This window comes from Rattus norvegicus, chromosome 6 (genome assembly GCF_021556685.1).
Source record: "Rattus norvegicus strain SHRSP/BbbUtx chromosome 6, alternate assembly SHRSP_T2T, whole genome shotgun sequence".
NCBI lineage: Eukaryota > Metazoa > Chordata > Mammalia > Rodentia > Muridae > Rattus > Rattus norvegicus.
In genome coordinates this window covers 75,965,556-75,985,705 of record NC_141539.1, presented here as the reverse complement: position 1 = coordinate 75,985,705, position 20,150 = coordinate 75,965,556, and the positions used below count along the sequence as shown (strand labels likewise).

Sequence of the window (20,150 nt, the reverse complement as noted above, 5' to 3'; positions counted from 1 at the left end):
GCCCTGGAAATGGGGAGATAGTTCAACCAATAAAAACAGTTGCTGTGCAAACATGAGGCTTTAGTTTGAATTGCTACTACTCACATAAAATCTAGACGAGGGCAGTGCTGACAACCCCAGTATCTGGGAGGGTGGGTAAGCAGATCTTAAGGACTCACTTGTCAACCAGCCTAGCTGCGACAGTTTCAATCAGTAATGCAGAAAATGACAGAAAAAAAACATTCAAGGTCCTATCCTTGCTTCCACATTGTGCACACATAGACACATGCATCCATGTTTCTCTCTCTCTCTCTCTCTCTCTCTCTCTCTCTCTCTCTCTCTCTCAAAAAAAAAAAAAAAACAAAACAAAAACAAAAAAACAAAAAACAAACAAAAAAACAAAAAAAACAGCCACTAGGCTGTCCTGTTCTTAAAGAAGTTAAAAAGAAGTTAAATATTCAGCTTTAGACTTTAATATTAACAAATATACATTTAAAAAAATCAAAGTTACCAAATTGAAAAGAAAAAAGAAACAGTACAAGCCAGCCATTTTATTCTGTGTAACTTCTTCAAGGCAACTTTTAAGCTATTTCTAAAAATCATACGAATATTCCCTTGAGGTTTAAAACTGCTTGAAATAATTCATTTAATAAATGTGGGGAATCATCCCAAAGTCTTTTACAGTCTCTTAGAGCAGCAGCATTTGGGAAGAATTCCACATCTTCTCAGGTCCAGGCACTGTGCTGTTTAGAGGCGGTCTCACTATAGACGAGATGAGACATACGCAATGCTCAGGCTTGAAGCAACAGCTTTGCGCAGTTGCTCAGAGCCTATGGAAAGTTGGTTGCCACCACGGTGCCTAAAATAAGAGGCAAGTGAACGCCTTTAATGCAAGGACTCTGGAGGGCAGAATCAGGCTGATCTCAGTCAGTTTGAACCCAGCCTGGTCTACATATCAACTTCCAAGCCATCCAAAAACTACAGGGTGAGAATCTGTCTCAAGACAACAACAAATACACCAATGGCATTGTTGGACATGATAGCACCCTGTGGTGGTCTAAATATGCTGGGTCCATAAGAAGTAACCTACTAGGGGGTGTGGCAATGTTGAGTAGGCATGGCCTTGTTGGAGGATGTGTGTCACTATGGGGGTGGACTATGAGGCACCTATGCTTAAGCTCTGTCCAGAGTAGAAGAAAGGCTCCTGCTGGCTGTCTTCAGAAGACAGTCTTCATTTGCATCAAGATGTAGAACTCTCGGCTCTTCTAGTACCATATCTGCCTGCACTGCCTTGCTTCCTGTCAGGACGAAAATGGACTGAACCTCTGAAACTGCAAAGCCAGCACCAATCAAATGCTTTCCTTTACTCATGGTGTCTCTTATCAGCAATGAAATCCTAACTAAGACAACCCCAGTCTCAAATTTTATCTTTTTTAGAAAGAGAAAAATGAAAGAAAGACGAGCAGACCTATGAGATTAATATAGCACACCTTCGGGTATATCTGTGAGGGTTTAATTGAGTAGGAAAGACCCAGCCTAAATATGGTCACACTATCCTACAGTCTGGGGTCCTGCACTGAAATAAAAGGGAAAAGATAAAGGCCTTTTCCTCCATCTTGTCTTCCTGACTGTGAGGACTGCATTCCTCTGAACTGTGACTCTATTAAGCTGCAGCAATTCATACAGGGACTATGGATAGCGACTGTAACATGACAATGTAAGCATCTGTCACTCAGCAAAGAGTCATAGCCCAAACTCAAATGGTGTGCAAAAGCAGAGAGTGCTTTGTTCTGCAGAAGTTCAGCATGCAGGGATACATCATTTACCAAGATGGAGATGCCCAGGAGAGCTCAAAGCTAAGATCCTAGACAAGACTGATATGATCTAGCAAATGAAGATGGTTTACTAAATATTAAAAAATATCCCATTCCTTGGACCATAATGCTCAAAGGGAGATTACTCATTATATAGGGTTGCTTGGTTTTTTTTTTTTAAGTGAAATGTAAAGTATACTTAACCTTATCAGATAGGCCACATGACAAGTACATTGTACTTATAATAATCTATGCATTTTAAAGCAGGCCTTGGATGCAACGAGCAAAGTCATCAAGAGGCAGGACACCAGTGCTCTCGGGTGGCTGGTGTCGCCACTGTTTGAGAACCACTATTTTAAACAGGTACTTTCCCAATGACTATACCAGCTGTGAGACCCAGCTAAGACAGTGTGCAGCAGAGCAATAAAAACCTAAGAAGTGGGGTTGGGGATTTGGCTCAGTGGTAGAGCGCTTACCTAGGAAGCGCAAGGTCCTGGGTTCGGTCCCCAGCCCCGGAAAAAAAAAAAGAAAAAAAAAAAACCTAAGAAGTAACTAACTAGTTATTCCTAGCTTCAGAATGTCAAAGAAAAACATGTTACACATGACACAGGTAGGTCAAGTGTCTCCAATAAACTATCACACATATATACAGACACACACACACACACACACACACACAAGCACACATGTCTTTAGGCTTGATAACCTACAGCGAGGAAATTCTTCAAAGACCAACTACCTCACCTCTGAGATATTTCAGGGATAAAATGTCTAAAGCACGAGCAAACTGTCATTAAGATTCTTTCCCCTCACCAAAGAGTTCAAGTACAAAAGAAAAAAAGAACAGGACCTTGATGAGCAGGCAAAATGAAATTTAAAAATTCTGAAATACACCCATTATCTTCCCCAAAGATAACCAGAAGACCTTTGTCATCAGGTGAAGGCCAGTTCAAAGGACAATGATCAACACCAACTAAGTCAGAAGTTCTGGGTCCTCCACCAGAGTCACACTTGGACAGACATAGCAACAGCTTTACCAACTAAAATCTCCATTGAAATAACTAGAATTAATTCTCATCCTTTACACAATTAAATTAGCTAAAGGAAAAAAGAACTCTTTGTCCCTTCCTCAAAATCCTAAGTGTTATTATAGAAAGTTATTTTCTCATTTTGATTTTCCAAATTCCCATAAGCCACATATACATCCATTCCTTGAAAAAGCAGAAGAAAGCTATATCTGGTGCAAAATTACTGTCTCACAACAATACAAAAGACTGGTGTGGATCTCCTTACTCAGTCATTAATATGCACTGTACATCCTCAATAAAATTATCCGACATTTCCATCTTAGTACCCTCTTGCTGCAGCTCTTAAAACTTTCTTACTTCATTAGCTCAGTACATTAAAAGACACTCCTCGATAAAACTAAGCTCAATAAATCCACAGATACTCTGGCATTGAATTAGTAGCACAAAATGTGAAAGAGGGCAGTGATCTCTACCAACAAATGGCACTTTAGAACGCTTATCACACAGAAGGCAGGGATGATGCGCCCGTGGTAAAGTGCTTCCTACAGAAGGACCTGAGCTCAGTCGCTTGGCATCACGCAAAGTCCAGGTGTGGTGGCACATGATCTGAAACCACAATGCTAGAGAGGCAGGATCCCGGCAGCTAGCCGCCTAGCCTGTGCGGCTGAAATGGTGAAACCCAGACTCAGCGGAAAATCCTGCCTCAAAAAATAAGCTGAAAAGTGATCAGGGAAGACAGCCAGTGTTTGTCCTCCACAGGCAGGCACACACACACACACATACACACACATATACACACACACACACCACACACACACACACACACACACACATACACACACACATACACACATACACACACACATACACACATACACACACGCACACACACACACACATACATGAATTCATGAAACCTGTCAACGTATTCTTGATAGCAACTACAATTTAATATTTATTTGCTCCTTCAACCAAAAACTTTCTACTCAACTAATTATGCTTAAGAGTATGCTTTGGCTGGACTATAATGTGACATTTGAGTGCTGTGTTTCTTCACAAATTGAAATGAAAAACAATTGGCATTTGTTCTTTAAAAAAAAAAAAACAAGGCTTTATATTCAGGCACAAATACAAGCTTCAGCAACAAGCCACTGTTCTGACGGGCTGTCAAAACAATGTCAACCTGTTGATGTTCTTGTAAATATGCTTTCTACAAGCTAAGTAGACATCACACTACCTCACCTCTGAGATAGTTTAGGGATAAATCCCTTAAAGAAATCCAGAAAAAAACACAAACAAACAATAGGAGGAAATGAATAAATCCCTCAAAGAAAGCCAGGAAAATACAAATGGAGAAAATAAATATATCCCTTAAAGAAAGCCAAGAAAAAACAGTTGAGGAAACAAATAAAACTGTTCAAGACTTGAAAATGAAAACAGAAGCAATAAAGAAAACACAAACTGAGGGAATTCTGGAAATGAAAATTTTAGGAATGTGAACAGGAACTACAGAGGCAAGCTTTGCCAACAGAATACAAGAGATGGAGGAGAGAATTCAGGCACTGAAGAAGCAATAGAAGAAACAATAGTCAAAGAAAATACTAAACCTAAGACTCCTGACACAAAACATCTAGGACAGACGGAGAGATTGACAGATGGACAGACAAACAGACAAAAATGATTCCTAATGATATAATGCTATACTCAAAGAACAGTGCCTTGTCCAGCAGTCATCAGAGAGACTTTCTCTGGCAGCAAATGGGAGCAGAGTGTTTAAATAGGAGCGCCCTCTCTTGGAGTCAGAGAACCCCTCAGAAGAGAGGAAGGGTATAGAAGACACCAGGAGAACATGGCACACCAAATCAACTAAGCAGGGTACATATGGGCACCTGGAGACTGAAGTGGCCAGCACAAGGCCGCAAGAGTCTGTGCCAGGTCTTCTGAGCATATTTATGGATGCTAACTTGTTTTCTTGTGTTTTTGTGAGGGACTTCTAACAGTAAGAGCAGGTATTTCTCTCACTCTCTTGCCTGCTCTTGGACTCCTATCAGGTTGCCTTATCTTGCCTCGCCTTACTGTATCTTGTTTTGTCCTGTTTTGCTATTGTCTCTTGGAGGCCTGCCTTTTTCTTTTTTTTTCTTTTCTTTTTTTTCTTTTCTTTTTTGCAATCAGCAAGAGGGTTTATTGTCCGGGTACACAGGTACCTGCGGGCGTCTCAGTCAGCTCGGGAGGACTGGCGCGCCCAGCAAGACCGGGGACGGGTTTTTATCGAGTTCTGGGGAGCAGAAGCAGATGCATGGTTACAGGGAGCCTGCCTTTTTCTGAAAAGGAAACTGGAGAGGAAGTGGACCTGAAGGAGGGGGAGGTGATGGAAAGTTAGGTCAATATGTATTATATGAGAGCAGAATCTACTTTCAATTAAAATTTTTAAAAAAAGAAAGAAACCAAAAACTATTGTAAACTTTGGGTTTTTACATCAATTAGTGAATTTACTTTTCTAGATCAATTAGCGAATTCACTATTCTAGATAAAATATAACACTTCTTTTGGTAATCAACTCTATAATGTCCTAATTCCACAAATTGTGGAATTCTCTCAGTAAGAAAACTAATATAAAGAGAATGGGAGTAATGCACAATCTCCACTTTACCACGGGGTTTTAACGAGCAGGTCGATGAAAACCGCATTATTGCACCCGTTTAAATATGAAGAAAAGAGACAACACTGAAGCTGTCTGACTCCAGGGTCCCAGCTGGGTCCAGGAAAAGGAAGGCCAATTCACCAGAATCTCTCCCAAGCCCTCTCTGTATCGCTATTTAGATAATATTATGTGTGTTGTGTTCACTGTAACAGAATAACAAGGCAAATTAACATGACAAAGTACAGAAATGTCAAAATCAGACCTGTTAGTACCATGGTAGCAACTTTTTCTAAGACTCAAAAAAAAAAAACATACTGTTAAGAATTCACACTTGGGACTGAACACCTAAGTTATCCTGTTTGTTTCCTAGGGAACCAAGATCACCCTGTTGGCACCAAACAGTTGGGGTTGTTTTGTTTTTCAGGCTTCCCAAGGTTTCTATGCACTGAAGTCCCCTCAAGCATTCTCACTAGCATACCCTGAGCAGACCCTGGGAAAGGACAGCTGTGCTCAGTCACACCTGGGCCGGAGGGCCAGTTTTCATGCTGTCCTTAGAGACACACACACTCAGCGTGCCTGGAGTCATTTCCACTCTTCCTTGGTTAACACTCACCGTTGTTCATGGCACATGTTGCAAACTGTGCTGGAACAAAAGCAGAAACCTTTCCCTTGTATTTTCATGAGATAAGGAAAAACTACATAAGGGGTTGCTTGCAATTTAAGACCCTTTGGGTCAACCACTCACAAAGAATAACCCAGCCTTTAGCATAGTTGATGTCTGAAAGTAAATCATATACATAACCATGTTAATGAGCAAACAATGTTTAACCAGTTTTTAATTACAATAAAAAATAATGCTATAAGCTAAATAATCTAATAAATAGATCAGTACATATATTTATGTTAGACCCATAGAAAATAGGCCTATAAAATTTCAATTTTATGTTGTCACAGCTAGTAATCAATTTTATTTAGAACATTTTCACATAAAACCATTTTAATAGCCAGTTTTTACCACTTTTATGACTGTATGTCCTGTACTTAAGACTTTATATTTGGTAGACTTAAAATATGTAATAAGAACAGTGAATACACTACTGATTTATTCAAAGCTACTTCTCCCTATACTAATGGCAGTAACACTATGGGAAACAAACCATTGTTGTGGAGAGTTCGTAAATGCTTTAAGAAAAAAATCTAACAAAAACATGTTTGTAAAATAAAATTTTCATTTAATACAAATATGTTTCTACTCAAATATTCTCATACATGTACATACTTAATGTAAACAATAGATACTTAATATTTTATTAATACTAGTGCCATGAATAGTGCCAAATGCTGTGTTTACATTATCCCTCAAGGCAACTATGATCTTACTGTATGTATGTATGTATGTATGTATGTATGTATGTATGTATACGGGGCCAAGTCACAAGATCCAATGGATTCCACACAGTTGGTCAATGGCGACTGAACTGCTCCTCTCCATGACATGTAAAGCATACACGGTGCCTGCAAAGTGAACGTAGGCACTCTTCATCTCTTCCGTACTTACTTGGTGATAACTCCGGATTTCCTTTCAGGTTCATCATCTTTGGAATGGAAGGCCCATACACATCCACATCCAACAAGCCGACCGCCTTAGACTGCAAGAAAACCAAATTCATCTTAAGATTATTCATCAGACCCAACACTCAAAAAAGACTACACAGTAATAAGCCTGTTAAAAAAAAAAAACATAAAATATTCCAAAATCATAACCTAAGCAAAAGGAAGTATAAATTGCCTACAATAGTTTTAAAATTAGATTTAGATAACTGACTCACTCATTCAGGTCTCCTGTATAGTCTTAAGAAAACTAAGACCTTTGTGATCTAAGCATAACTTCTGACTAACAAGTAAGCGGCAAACAAGACTGGAAGGATTAGTAAATGCCCAACAAAACACCAAGATGGTGGGACACTGACTTCCAGAAGGCCCTGAATTACAAAATGAAAAAAAAAAAAAGGAAACAAGACTCTTCTATAAAAAGTAAGGAATTCTGTGGTGTGTCTGGCAAGGGGTGGGGGATGGGCAATAAGGCTACCAGCACATACCTGTCACCATACCTGACATCTCTCCTCCCACTATCCCCAAATCCTACCAAGGTAACTCATAATCCCTCTACAACAAGAAATTCAGGAAACTGAAAGAATCCTAAATCTTCCATGATACCTGTTTCCAGACACACAATTACTTTTCAACCCTTATCATCTGGTTCTATAAATATGCAAAACAAGGTAAATTTAACATTTAAGTTCCTGATCTTACACTGACTCAATTTGTAATTCTAAGAAAAGTATTTATTATCCTTATGTGATTTGGTCTCCCAGGTGTGAGGAGAAGAGACTGAGGTCTGTCTGAAATCCCAGACTAATTTAAAATAAATAAGAAAGCAAAAAGAATAGTTTACTTTTAATAGGATAATTACATATAAAAATTTAATGAATTGAGGTAGCAGCTATAAAAGGGGGGAATATTCCTGTGGAAATCTGCTACATTTAACAAAAAGGAAACTTAGTCAAATTATAATAGAATTAAATTTATTATGAATAAAAACATTTCAAATAGCTAACCTTCTCTGATAGTAGCTCATTGTAGGATTGCTTCTGTGACAACTTCAAGGCTAAAAAACTAGTATAAAATAATAAGCCTCAACTTTAAAATGTAAGGTTATTTTTCATTTTCTTATCTATATTAGTGTTGGTTTTACAGTAACTTGTGTGAGTGAAGTGCTAGTTTTCAATCAAAATGATTTAAAGTAAAATAACACCTTTTAACTTAATGTTCTAGCAAAACAAAGCATAACTAAACAAACTGAGGACATGGCCACTCTAAGACATGGATGAGTGAAAGGGTCTTATTATTGGTATGAGGAGAGAAGCACCCTAGGCTTCTGGAAGACTCCAGAGCAAACAGAGAAGGGAGTAGACTGAACATGGCCAGCAGACTGTACTTGGCCATGAAAAGAGAGGACACGGGGTAGGGAGAACAAGAGAGGAAGAGATGACCAAGGGCCAAGAGAGCATAGCCAAAATAGCAGGGCTGTGAGGATGATGGGGGAGGGGAGCCCTAGGGTGAGGGACTGTATGAAAAGAGTCAGGATGCTAGCAAGGTCTGAGACACTTGCAAATCTGTGGGAGCTTAGCTATGTTACTAGGTACCACAGAGGGCCATTTATCCCTTCTGCCAGTGATAAGAGAAATAGCTCTTTTGATAGAGGAAGAAAGGGCTTTAAAATTTACAGAGGAATGCTGGCTTTTGTCTAACTGATAATAACCAAGTGTCATATCCCTAACTGCACACCAATTTCTTCACACTAGATTATCTTTTCTTTTTTATTGAATGTTTTTTATTTACCTTTCAAATGTTATTCCCTTTCCCCATTTCTCTGACAGAAGTCCCTATCCCACACCCTTCCCCTTATTATATGAGTGCTCCCCTCCCCAACCACTACCCCTTCCTGCCCACTCCACCCCAGCACTGAACATTCCCCTACACTGGGGTATCCAGCCTTGGCAGGACCAAGAGCTTCTCCTTCCATTGGTGCCCAACAAAGCCATCCTCTGCTGCATATGCAGCTGGAGCCATGGGTCTGTCCATGTGTTGTACTCTTTGGATGGTGGTTTAGCCCTTGGGAGCTCTGGTTGGTTGGTTTTGTTGTTCTTATGGTTGGCTTGCCCGTCTCTGTACCAATACCATGCAGTTTTTATCACTATTGCTCTGTAATACTGCTTGATGTTAGGGATGGTGATTCCCCAGAAATTCTTTTATTGTTGAGTATAGTTTTCGCTATCCTAGGTTTTTTGTTATTCCAAATAAATTTGCCAATTGCTCTTTCTAACTCTGTGAAGAATTGAGTTGGTATTTTGATGGGGATTGCATTGAATCTGTAGATTGCTTTTGGCAAAATGGCCATTTTTACTATATTAATCCTGCCAATCCATGAGCATGGGAGATCTTCCATTTTCTGAGGTCTTCTTCAATTTCTTTCTTCAGAGACTTGAAACTCTTGTCACACAGATTTTTCACTTGCTTGGTTAGAATCACACCAAAGTATTTTATGTTATTTGGTACTGTTGTGAAGGATGTCCTTTCCCTAATTTCTTTCTCGGCTTGTTTCTCTTTTGTGTAGAGGAAGGCTACTGATTTATTTGAGTTAATCTTATACCCAGCCACTTTGCTGAAGTTGTTTATCAGCTTTAGTAGTTCTCTGGTGGAACTTTTGGGATCACTTAAGTACACTATCATATCATCTGCAAATAGTGATATTTTGACTTCTTCCTTTCCAATTTGTATCCCTTTGACCTCCTTTTGTTGTCTGATTGCTCTGGCTAGAACTTCAAGAACTATATTGAATAGGTAGGGAGAGAGTGGGCAGCCTTGTCTAGTCCCTGATTTTAGTGAGATTGCTTCAAGTTTCTCTCCATTTAGTTTGATGTTGACTACTGGTTTGCTGTATATTGCTTTTACTATGTTGATGTATGGGCCTTGAATTCCTTTTTTTTTTCCCTCCATCTCTATTAAATTGGGTATTTCTTATTTACATTTCAATTGTTATTCCCTTTCCCAGGCCAACATCCCCCTAACCCCTCCCCCGCCTCTTCTACATGGGTGTTCCCCTCCCCATCCTACCCCCCAGTACTGCCCTCCCCCCAACAATCACGTCCACTGGGGGTTCAGTCTTGGCAGGACCAAGGCTTCCCCTTCCACTGGTGCACTTACTAGGCTATTCATTGCTACCTAAGCAGTTGGAACCCAGGGTCAGTCCATGTAAAGTCTTGGGGTAGTGGCTTAGTTCCTGGGCCTTGAATTCCTGATCTTTCCAGGACTTTTATCATGGAGGGGTGCTGAACTTTGTCAAATTCTTTCTCAGCATCTAATGAGATGATCATGTGGTTTTTTTTCCCTTTGGATTTGTTTATATAGTGGATTATGTTCATGAATTTCGGTATACTGAACCATACCTGCATCCCTGGGATATAGCCTACTTGATCGTGATGGATGATTGTTTTGATGTGTTCTTGGATTTGGTTTGTGAGAATTTTATTGAGTATTTTTACGTTGATATTCATAAGGGAAATTGGTCTGAAATTCTCTTTGTTGGGTCTTTGTGTGGTTTAGGTATAAGTGTAATTGTGGCTTCATAGAAGGAATTGGGCAGTGTTCCTTCTGTTTCTATTTTGTGGAATAGTTTGGACAGTATTGGTATTAGGTCTTCTACGAAGGTCTGACAGAATTCTGCACTAAAAACATCTGGACCTGGGCTCTTTTTGGTTGGGAGACTTTTAGTAACTGCTTCTATTTCTTTAGGAGTTATGGGATTGTTTAGATGGTTTATCTGTTCCTGATTTAACTTTGGTACCTGGTATCTGTCTAGGAAATTGTCCATTTCCTCCAGATTTTCCAGTTTTGTTGAAGATAGGCTTTTGTAGGAGAATCTGATGATTTTTTTTTAATTTCCTCAGATTCTGTTGTTTTGTCTCCCTTTTCATTTCTGATTTTGTTAATTTGGATACTGTCTCTCTGTGCCCTCTGGTTAATCTGGCTAAGGGTTTATCTATCTTGTTGATTTTCTCAAAGAACCAGATCCCAGTTTTGTTGATTCTTTCTATAGTCCTTTTTGTTTCTACTCTAATTTCAGCCCTGACTTTGATTATTTCCTGCCTTCTACTCCTCTTCAGTGTATTTGCATTGCTATCATTGTGTCCCATGAGTTTGGGTATGTTCTGTCTTCATTTTCACTAAATTCTAAAAAGTCTTTAATTTCTTTATTTCTTCCTTGACCAAGTTGTCATTGAGTAGAGTGTTGTTCAACTTCCATGTATATGTGGGCTTTCTAGTTTTTGTTGTTATTGAAGACCAACCTTAGTCCGTGGTGATCTGATAGCACGCATGGGATTATTTCAATCCTCTTGTATCTGTTGAGGCCTGTTTTGTGACCAATTATATGGTTAATTTTGGAGAAGGTACCAGGAGGTACTGAGAAGAAGGTAAATTATTTTGTTTTAGGATGAAATGTTCTATAAATATCTGTTAAATCGATTTGGTTCATAACATCCATTAGTTTCTCTATGTTTCTGCTTAGTTTCTGTTTCTATGATCTGCCCATTGATGAGAGTGGGGTGTTGAAATCTCCTACTATTATTATATGGGGTGCAATGTGTGATTTGAGCTTTAGTAAGGTGTTTGTTTGTTTGTTTTGGGGTTTTTGGGGGGGGGGGGTTTTTTTTTTTTCAGAGCTGAGGACCAAACCTAGGGCCTTGCGCTTGCTAGGCAAGCACTCTAACCACTGAGCTAAATCCCCAACCCCGTAGTAAGGTTTCTTTTATGAATGTAAGTGCCCTTGCATTTGGAGCATAGATATTTAGGATTGAGAGTTCATCTTGGTGGATTTTTCCTTTGATGAATATGAAGTGTCCTTCCTAATCTTTTTTGATACCTTTTGGTTAAAAGTCGATTTTATTCGAAATTAGAATGGCTACTCCAGTTTGTTTCTTTGGACTTTTTGCTTGGAAAGTTGTTTTCCAGCCTTTTACTCTGAGGTAGTGTCTGTCTTTATCTCTGAGGTAGGTTTCCTGTATGCAGCAAAATGCTGGATCCTCTTTACATATCCAGTCTGTTAGTCTATGTCTTTTTATTGGGGAATTGAGTCCATTACTGTTAAGAGGTATTAAGGAATAGTGATTTTTGGTACCTGTTATTTTTGTTGTTAGAGGTGGAATTATGTTTGTGTGTCTCTCTTCTTTTGGTTTCATTGCAAGATTAATTTCTTGCTTTTTCTAGGGTGTAGTTTCCCTCATGTTGAAGTTTTCCATCTATTATCCTTTGTAGGGTTGTAATTGTGGAAAAATATTGTGTAAATTTGGTTTTGTCATGGAATATCTTGGTTTCTCCATCTATGTCAATTGAGCATTTTAGGGGTTGGGGATTTAGCTCAGTGGTAGAGTGCTTGCCTAGCAAGCGCAAAGGCCCTGGGTTCGGTCCTCAGCTCCGGAAAAAAAAAAAATTGAGCGTTTTGCTGGTTATAGTAACCTGGGGTGGTATTTGTGTTCTCTTAGGCTCTGTATAACATCTGCCCAGAGTCTTCTGACTCTCATAGTCTCTGGTGAGAAGTCTGGTGTAATTCTAATAGGTCTGCCTTTATATGTTACTTGACCTTTTTGCCTTACTGCTTTAATATTCTTTCTTTGTTTTGAGCGTTTGATGTTTTGACTATTATGTAGTGGGAGAAATTTCTTTTCTGGTCTAATCTCTTTGGAGTTCTGTAGGCTTCTTGTATGTTTATGGGCATCTCTTTCTTTAGGTTAGGGAAGTTTTCTTCTATGATTTTGTTGAAGATATTTACTGGTCCTTTGAGCTGGGAGTCTTTACTCTCTTCTATACCTATTATCCTTAGGTTTGATCTTCTCATTGTTTCCTGAATTTCCTGGATGTTTTGGGCTAGGAGCTTTTTTTGTTTTACATTATCTTTGATGGTTGTGTCCATGTTTTCTATGGTATCTTCTGTCCCTGAGATTCTCTTTTCTATCTCTTGTATTCTGTTGGTGATGCTTGCATCTATGACTCCTGATCTCTTTCCTAGATTTTCTATCTCCAGGGTTGTCTCCCTTTGTGCTTTCTTTATTGTTTCTATTTCCATTTTAAAATCCTGGATGGTTTTGTTCAATTCCTGTTTTGTTGTGTTTTTCTATAATTCTTTAAGGGATTTTTGTGTTTCTTCTTTAAGGGCTTCCACTTATTTACTTGTGTTGTCCTGTATTTCCTTAAGGGAGTTATTTATGTCCTTCTTAAAGTCCTCTATCATCATCATAAGATGTGATTTTTAAATCCAAATCTGGCTTTTCCGGTGTGTTTAGATATCCAGTTTTTGCTTTGGTTGTAGAACTGAGCTCTGATAATGCCAAATAGTCTTGGTTTCTGTTGCTTAGGTTCCTGCACTTGACTTTCACCATCAGGTTGTCTCTGGTGTTAGCTTGTCTTGCTGTCTCTCACAGCAGCTTGACCCTTCTGTAGGCCTGTGTGTCAGCATTCCTGTAGATCTGTTTTCTTTCAGTGGGACCTGGGAACAGAGAGGTGCTCCTGGGTTTGTGTAACCTGAAGCCTCCAGGCGGGTTGCTTGGTGCAGAAGAGTTGGTCTTGCCTCTGTTTTCAGGTGTATAGGCACTCCTGGTGACTGGTGCAGCTCTCGGTGCAGGCAGAAACCCGAAAGGTCCTGCCCCTGACTTCTCCTAGGTCCCTGTGCCCAGAGGGCACAGACGGCACTAGGCAATTTCCTCTTGGGTCAGGAACGTGGGCAGAAAGTAGTTGTCTCCTCTGAGTTCTCAGGATTGTCCACACTTCTGAGGGTCCAGCTCTTTCTCCCATGGGATTTGGGTACAGGAAGCTGTGAGACTGGTTCAGTTCAGGTCTGGGAGTGCGCAGAAACCAGCAGGTTCCTGTCCCTGACTGCTCCTATATTCCTGTATCCAGAAGGCACTATGCAGGTTCCTCTTGGGCCAGGAATATAAGCAGAAGTGGTGGTCTCACCTGAGATCTCAGGATTATCTGCACTTCTGGGAGTTTAGCTCTCTTCCCCACGGAATTTGGGTGCAGGGAGCTGTGGGACTGTTTCAGTTTAGTTCCATCCACAGCCAGCCATCAATAGATTTTCAAGTTTTCTTCAAAATGTAGGTATGCATCATCTACTGTATCTTCTAGAAGAAAACCAGACCTTACTCACGAACCACAGTCCAATAAACAAATCAAGACTTGCCTTCACACTTGCTGTGGTAAGAACAGACTTTATATACAGGAATATAATGGCTAACATATGTGGCTGTTACACATACACAAAAATAAAAGGGACACCATGATTACAAGGTGTAGAATTTACATCCGTCACTTACTACTTGCCATAATACCACTCTGGTACTGTCCCTAATAGGATGAGGAAGAAGAGAAACTAACACTCGCAGTGACCATGTTTCGTCTTTAATTGTATTATGTTTTCTTTCTTATGACAAAGCAGAATTAAAATCAACAAGCCAAACCACATCAATCTCCACCAAAATCATAGCACAATCTAATTACAACAAAACTTAAACAAGGAAACACATTTTCTCAGCAAGTTGCATTTATGCCTATTTGTATACACACACACATACACACACACACACACACACACACACACACACACACACACAAACGGAGGAGGACAGAGCTGAGAAGGACCTGAGGGAGAAAAGAGAAGACAGAAAGCAATGTAATTCTATTTCAATTCAAAATATATTTTTAAAATTTTTGAAAGAATGATATATCAACTAATTTTTAAAGAGTTTATAGAAATTCTTTATTATTACACAAAAATAGACTCTCTTTTCCCCTCTGATTATGTGACCCCACTCTGGTCTCTGTTTAGAGGGGAGGCAGGAAGCTCCCAAGCCTCTCCCCTCTCCCTGAATGAAGGACCCTGTAAGCTAGGTGGAGCTGGCAGGGTCATTCCCCTCCAGGGCTCCACTACTGATGCCTGCTCACCCCTCACACCTGTCTCTGCCATCTGCTCATGTGCCAGGTCATCTCAGGGGCCCACTCATTAGCTTAGCAGGCAAAGGGCAGGAAAGAGCAGTGGCCCCACTGCTGCCACCCTCTCTCTCATAGGGGCCAGGCCAGGGTAGTGAGGGCTGTGGATGCGGGGAGGGTGCAGTGTTGATGTGGACTTGGAGCTGGTGGCTTCATTCTCTCTGGCCCAGTAGAACTTTGGTGATGAAGGTTACAATGGCACTTGAAGGTTGGTCTGGGTCAAGCTCCACAAAGAGTTGACACACATTTTCCCAGGGACTTCCTGGCTTCTTGGCCACAAAACCAAAGATCTTAGTGGTGGTCCCGTCTGGGTTGGTCCATCTGCGGTCCTGGGGGTCAGTGCTAGAGAAGGTGATGCTGTTCACTGGGTAATGGCAGTGAAAGAAGACCTTTCTCTGGTTGTCTGTCAGTGTGATGATGCCTTGAGCTGAGACCTTGAAATGGACAATGGCTGGCACTGGGACAGGGCTACAGCTCAGAGCTGCAGAGCTGGCCTTGGCCTCGGCTTGAGGGCCAGTCAATGACTCTGCCAAGGTCAGGTAGGGCACTGCAGGCTGCCCCTTGGCATGAGGTCTGCTGCCGTGCTCATGTTGGTGGGCGCTGGGGCCTCTGAGGTTTCCTCCAGAGGATCTTTACTAGGAATTCGCAGACAGCAGGGCAGGGAGATGGGAGAGATGGGGTGCTGAAAGACCAGGGCAGACAGGCTTCCAAAATAGGGCTCAGTGGGGTGACCCTTGATCTTCACGCCTTTGGGCCCAGTCTCAATGAGGAATGGCAGACCAGCTGTTCTGAGGGGTCCCCTTTCCATGGCTGGGCACTGGGTGGGGGTGTGGTCACTTTGAGCGCTAGACCATAGGCTCCCTGGAAAGAGTGACTGTCTCTGATCAGGAAGGCCCCATGATCCTTGTCTTTCAGCAGGGCAATGGCTTGGTCTTGGGAAAGGTGTGGCTTGTACCAGAACTTTGATGTCTCCTGGACAAACTTGACACTGCTTTGGTTCTCTTGTAAAGGGTGCTCTGGGGATTGGGTGACATCTGGGAGAGGAGATACAAAGGTGACAAGCTGATTGGTGCCTCTGGCTGGTGGTGATGGCTCCTGCCCAGACCCAGGCAGGTGTCGCTTTTCAGGAAGTGGAGACTAAGTGGGACCATTGGCCTCGTAGGAGGTAGCCAGGGGGAAGGCAGGGGTGGGTGAACTCTGAGGTGGTTCTGGGCTGCCCACAAGCATCTGGGTAGGCACAGGAGTAAGAGGGGAGCCATCTGGGCTATCTGAGGGGCCCTGAGGGCCTTGCCATGGGGCATAGCAGAGTCCAGGCAGGGTAGTTGGCACGGGGCTCCAAGGACTAACACTGTTGGTGTGGTCCCCTGGGCTCCCTTCTTGAGGCCAGCCATTGGGTGAGCTGGGTGCAGAGGTCTGGGAGAAAGGGCTAGGGTCCAGTGGCTCAGCCTGCTGCTTGCCAACAGCTCAGGAGTCTTTTCAGTGACTCCCTATACAACAGAGGGCAAGGCCTCGCCAGGACTCAGTCTCTGAGTGGGTGCCAAAGAGGGAGACCTGGCGGTGTCTTGCTGTTGGGTGCTCTCCTTGCCCTGAACTGGGCTACTGGTGTGCAAGGGTGTGGAGGGACCGGACAGCTCTGAAGAGGCACTGCATTGGGCATCTCCAGGAGAACAAGGCAGTGTGCTGTGTCCACTGGAGCCATCCCTCCAGGATGGTTCAGGGGACTCTGTAGAAGCCAAGGGTCCTGCTGAGGCCTGGGGTCCAGGAAGTGAGTACTTGTCTCTCCCATCCTCCGCAGGAACCTCATAACCCAGCTTCCTGGATTGCAGGTAGGGTAGACTTCCCAGGGACACAGAACCAGCCCGTGGTGAGTGGGTACCAGGGCTGGGGTACCCTCTGCCTTCACTTGGGGACCCACAACTGTGAGGTGCCTGGCCATATGCTGGGCAGTAGCTGGGAACTGATCCTCCATAGCCACAGGCTACCAGGGCAGGGTACCCTGGATGCCCGTACCTGCCTTCAAGGCACACGGCACAGAAACAGCCCTCATGCCCTTCCTCACCCACCTTGGGTGGCTTCAGGCAGCCGTAGTCAGGCACTAGAGCATGGTGATGCCCACAGGCAAGCACCAGCAGAGGCAACTGGTGTCCAGGCCAGGGGATTCTGCTGTGTGTTCTGTGGTGAGTGTGGATGAGTGGCCGGAGTCACTACCGACAGAGAGCATCGGGGGTGGGGGGGGACACACTGCAACTGGGCATAAGGACTGCCATCCAGGGGGCCTCTTGTGTGGACCAAGGAGCCATCCACACTGTCCTCATGGTGCTGGTTGAAGTTTTCATAGGAGTCCCAGTGTACAGCAGGCTCTGTCATGTTGTAATCCACTGAGACAGAGGGATCATTCCATGGGGTGTTGTCTTTGACCTTCTTAGGGCTGGAGGAGAAGACAAACTCCACTGAGGCTTGGAAAGGGAACTGCTCATCAGCCCAGGCCTTATCTAGCTGGTCCTTGGGGAAGTTGAGCCATGGCCCATGGATGGTGCATGTGTGGAACTGAACTCGGAACACGAGGGTCCTGTCTGTCCTGACTACCCTTGTGGTAGCAGGTTACCATGAAGTCGCCTTTGAGGAGAAGGGCCGGCTCCAGGCTGATGCAAAGCTGCCTGGGGCCCTGGACCTTCGATGCAGTAGACTCCAGATATGTAGACCAGCTGCATAGACTGGTAGATCTTGAGGAAGGGCTGGGAGCCTGTGTTGGGCTCAAAGGCTGGCAGCACGGCACAAATACATAGTGCAGGAATAGAGGACTGCTGTTCATTCGGATGGAGTCAGACAGCAGCCCACTGAAATAGCCAACATAGCGGTGCTGGGAGGGCTGCAGTTCCATGGTCGCCTTGTCCTCACAGAATTTCCTCATGGTGAGAGTTGCCAGCGCTTGGTCTGCCCCTGTAGAGATCTTGCTGTAGTGCATATAGGCAGAGACGATGACTCCAAGCTTGCCTTTGCTTCCCTTGCAGTATAACACAACCACATGCTGAGGGTTGGCACTGAGCCACGTCTCCATGGCTTTGCTGATGGAACACAACTTGTCCAGAGGTGGGGCATGTAATTCGGGCCAAAGTCGTGCACCTTGGGGTTCAGGCGGGTCAGGTCATGCCGTTTCTCTGAAAGGTTGAAGAGAAGGTATTTGTCTCGGTGCTGGATTGAAGCACATAGGCCAGCTCTCGCAAGTGGACTCAGTGTCGCTGCTCGTCTGGTCGTGCAGGAAAACCTGCCGCCAAGATCCACTCTGTTACATAGGTGAGGTTCAAGTCCCAGCGACGCTCCATGAGCAGATCCAGGCTGAAGCTCCTTGGTAGAGTATTGCCTTGCTTTGAGTGGTTCAGAGACTTGGTGGACCCCAGGTGTTCTATGTGCCAAACTGAACGACTAATTTTTATTTTTTTTCTTTTATTTCTTGAGATTGTGCTACCTTTTCTCAAAAAGTCACCTCATAAATATTTTAATCCTTGTGGATCCTATAATCTCTACAGCAGCTACTCAATATTACTACTGGAGTAATATTAGACTGGGACATCAACAGCTGCCTAAACAACAGGGAAGGGAGTCAGCATAGCTGTGTTCCAATAAAACTTTACACAGGCACACAGACACATGCACACACACATGCACACACATATGCACATGTCAAAGACTTGACTCACAGAGTATAGGTTTCCAACAGCCAATCTAAAATAAAGTTTTTATGACCAAATTAATCAACAAAGTACCAACTTACCCTTAGTAGAGTCAAGAGTAAGCAGCTCTTTTTTCTTCTTTTTTTTTTGAGATTATAATATAATTATATAATTTCTCTCTTCCCTCTTCTCCCTACAAATACTCCCATACAGCCCTCCTTTCTCTCTTTCAAATCCATGGCCTCTTTTCTCACTAACTGCTATTGCATGCATATATGTATTTACAACATATAACTTGTACAGTTATGTATGTCTTCAGGGCTGACCATCTAGCACTGGACAGCCAATTATGGTGTTCTTCCTAGCTTTCCTCAGTTGCCTGGCTCTCCATGTAGGGCTTTTCTTTATGGGCTTTTCCTGTCCAGTTTGGCAAGTTCATGGGAGTTGTCCTTGTTCAACTCACAGTTGGGGAGTCGTGTTGGTGAGACTTAATGAGTACAGCTTCTGAGGTTACTAGGAGACACAATCTCACATTAAACTCTGATCCTCTGGCCCTTACAATTTTGTACTCCCTCATTCACAATGTTCCCTGAGCCTAAGCTATGGGACTTTGTGTAGATGTAGCCATTGAGACTGGGATTCACAACTCTGCATTTTGATTAGTTGTGGCTTTATTACTGGTCTCCATCTTTTGAAAAGAGATGTTTTCTTGACGAAAGGTAAGGACTTGTAGACTACAGTTCATCATTGAAAGAACTCAAGCAAGAACCAGGAGCAGAAACTACAGCAGAGAACATGAAGGCACTGTGCCTTCTAGCTTATGTCCATGGCTTGCTCAGACACCTTCCCAGGCCTACCTACCCAAGGCTGGCATGCCCACAGGCTAAGCAGTGGAGACGGCTTCTCAGGTGAAGTCCCTGTTTCCCAGGTGTGTCAAGCTGACAGCTGAAGCCAACTATGACAACTGTTAGGTAGGCTTCTATTTTAAATATCTAGTCCTTAATTTAAATTTAAATTCCAAGGCAATTCTATACTATAGAAAAATAGATGAGCAGGGCAGGTTACAAATAAATTGCATGTGACAGTGTTCAGCTAAGTCTCAAATATTTTTCCACCTCTTTCTTCCCAAAATAATTATAGTTAGTCAAGAAAACTTCAATTAGGATTTTCTTTATCTTTCATTTTGACTCAAAAGAAAGAATCACAACAGACACCTTATAAATGCACAGCAAAAAAAAAATCACTATTAGCAAAAGCAATTGCAAGCTTACTACTAAAAAACCTAATTGTCGTCGTTTTCATCATAAGCTCAGCTAAATATACTGTCATCTAATAATGTACTCTTTTTCTGAGTCTCCTGCAGGTCTCAATACCTAGCAGGTAACATAAGATAGACCAAACCCAAGATACCATT

The 20,150-nt window shown here is 42.4% G+C and overlaps 1 protein-coding gene and 1 pseudogene across 16 annotated transcripts in view; both read right to left on the bottom strand.

Moving 5' to 3' along the window:
- Nubpl (NUBP iron-sulfur cluster assembly factor, mitochondrial) overlaps nucleotides 1-20,150 on the bottom strand; it is a 214,899-nt gene that overhangs the window by 157,644 nt on the left and 37,105 nt on the right. For 15 of the 16 annotated variants that reach the window (XR_015621755.1, XM_087552646.1, XM_087552649.1 and 12 more), the window contains one exon: nucleotides 7,021-7,111. Coding sequence is in view for 11 of the 16 variants with exons in the window: in XM_087552646.1 (XP_087408772.1) it covers nucleotides 7,021-7,111 (91 nt within the window). In the remaining 5 variants the exon portion in view is untranslated. Of the gene's footprint in view, nucleotides 1-7,020; nucleotides 7,159-20,150 lie in introns of all 16 variants that reach the window. The other variant, XM_087552648.1, reaches the window with a different exon arrangement.
- Nucleotides 15,148-18,523, bottom strand: LOC148005237 (tensin-2 pseudogene; annotated as a pseudogene).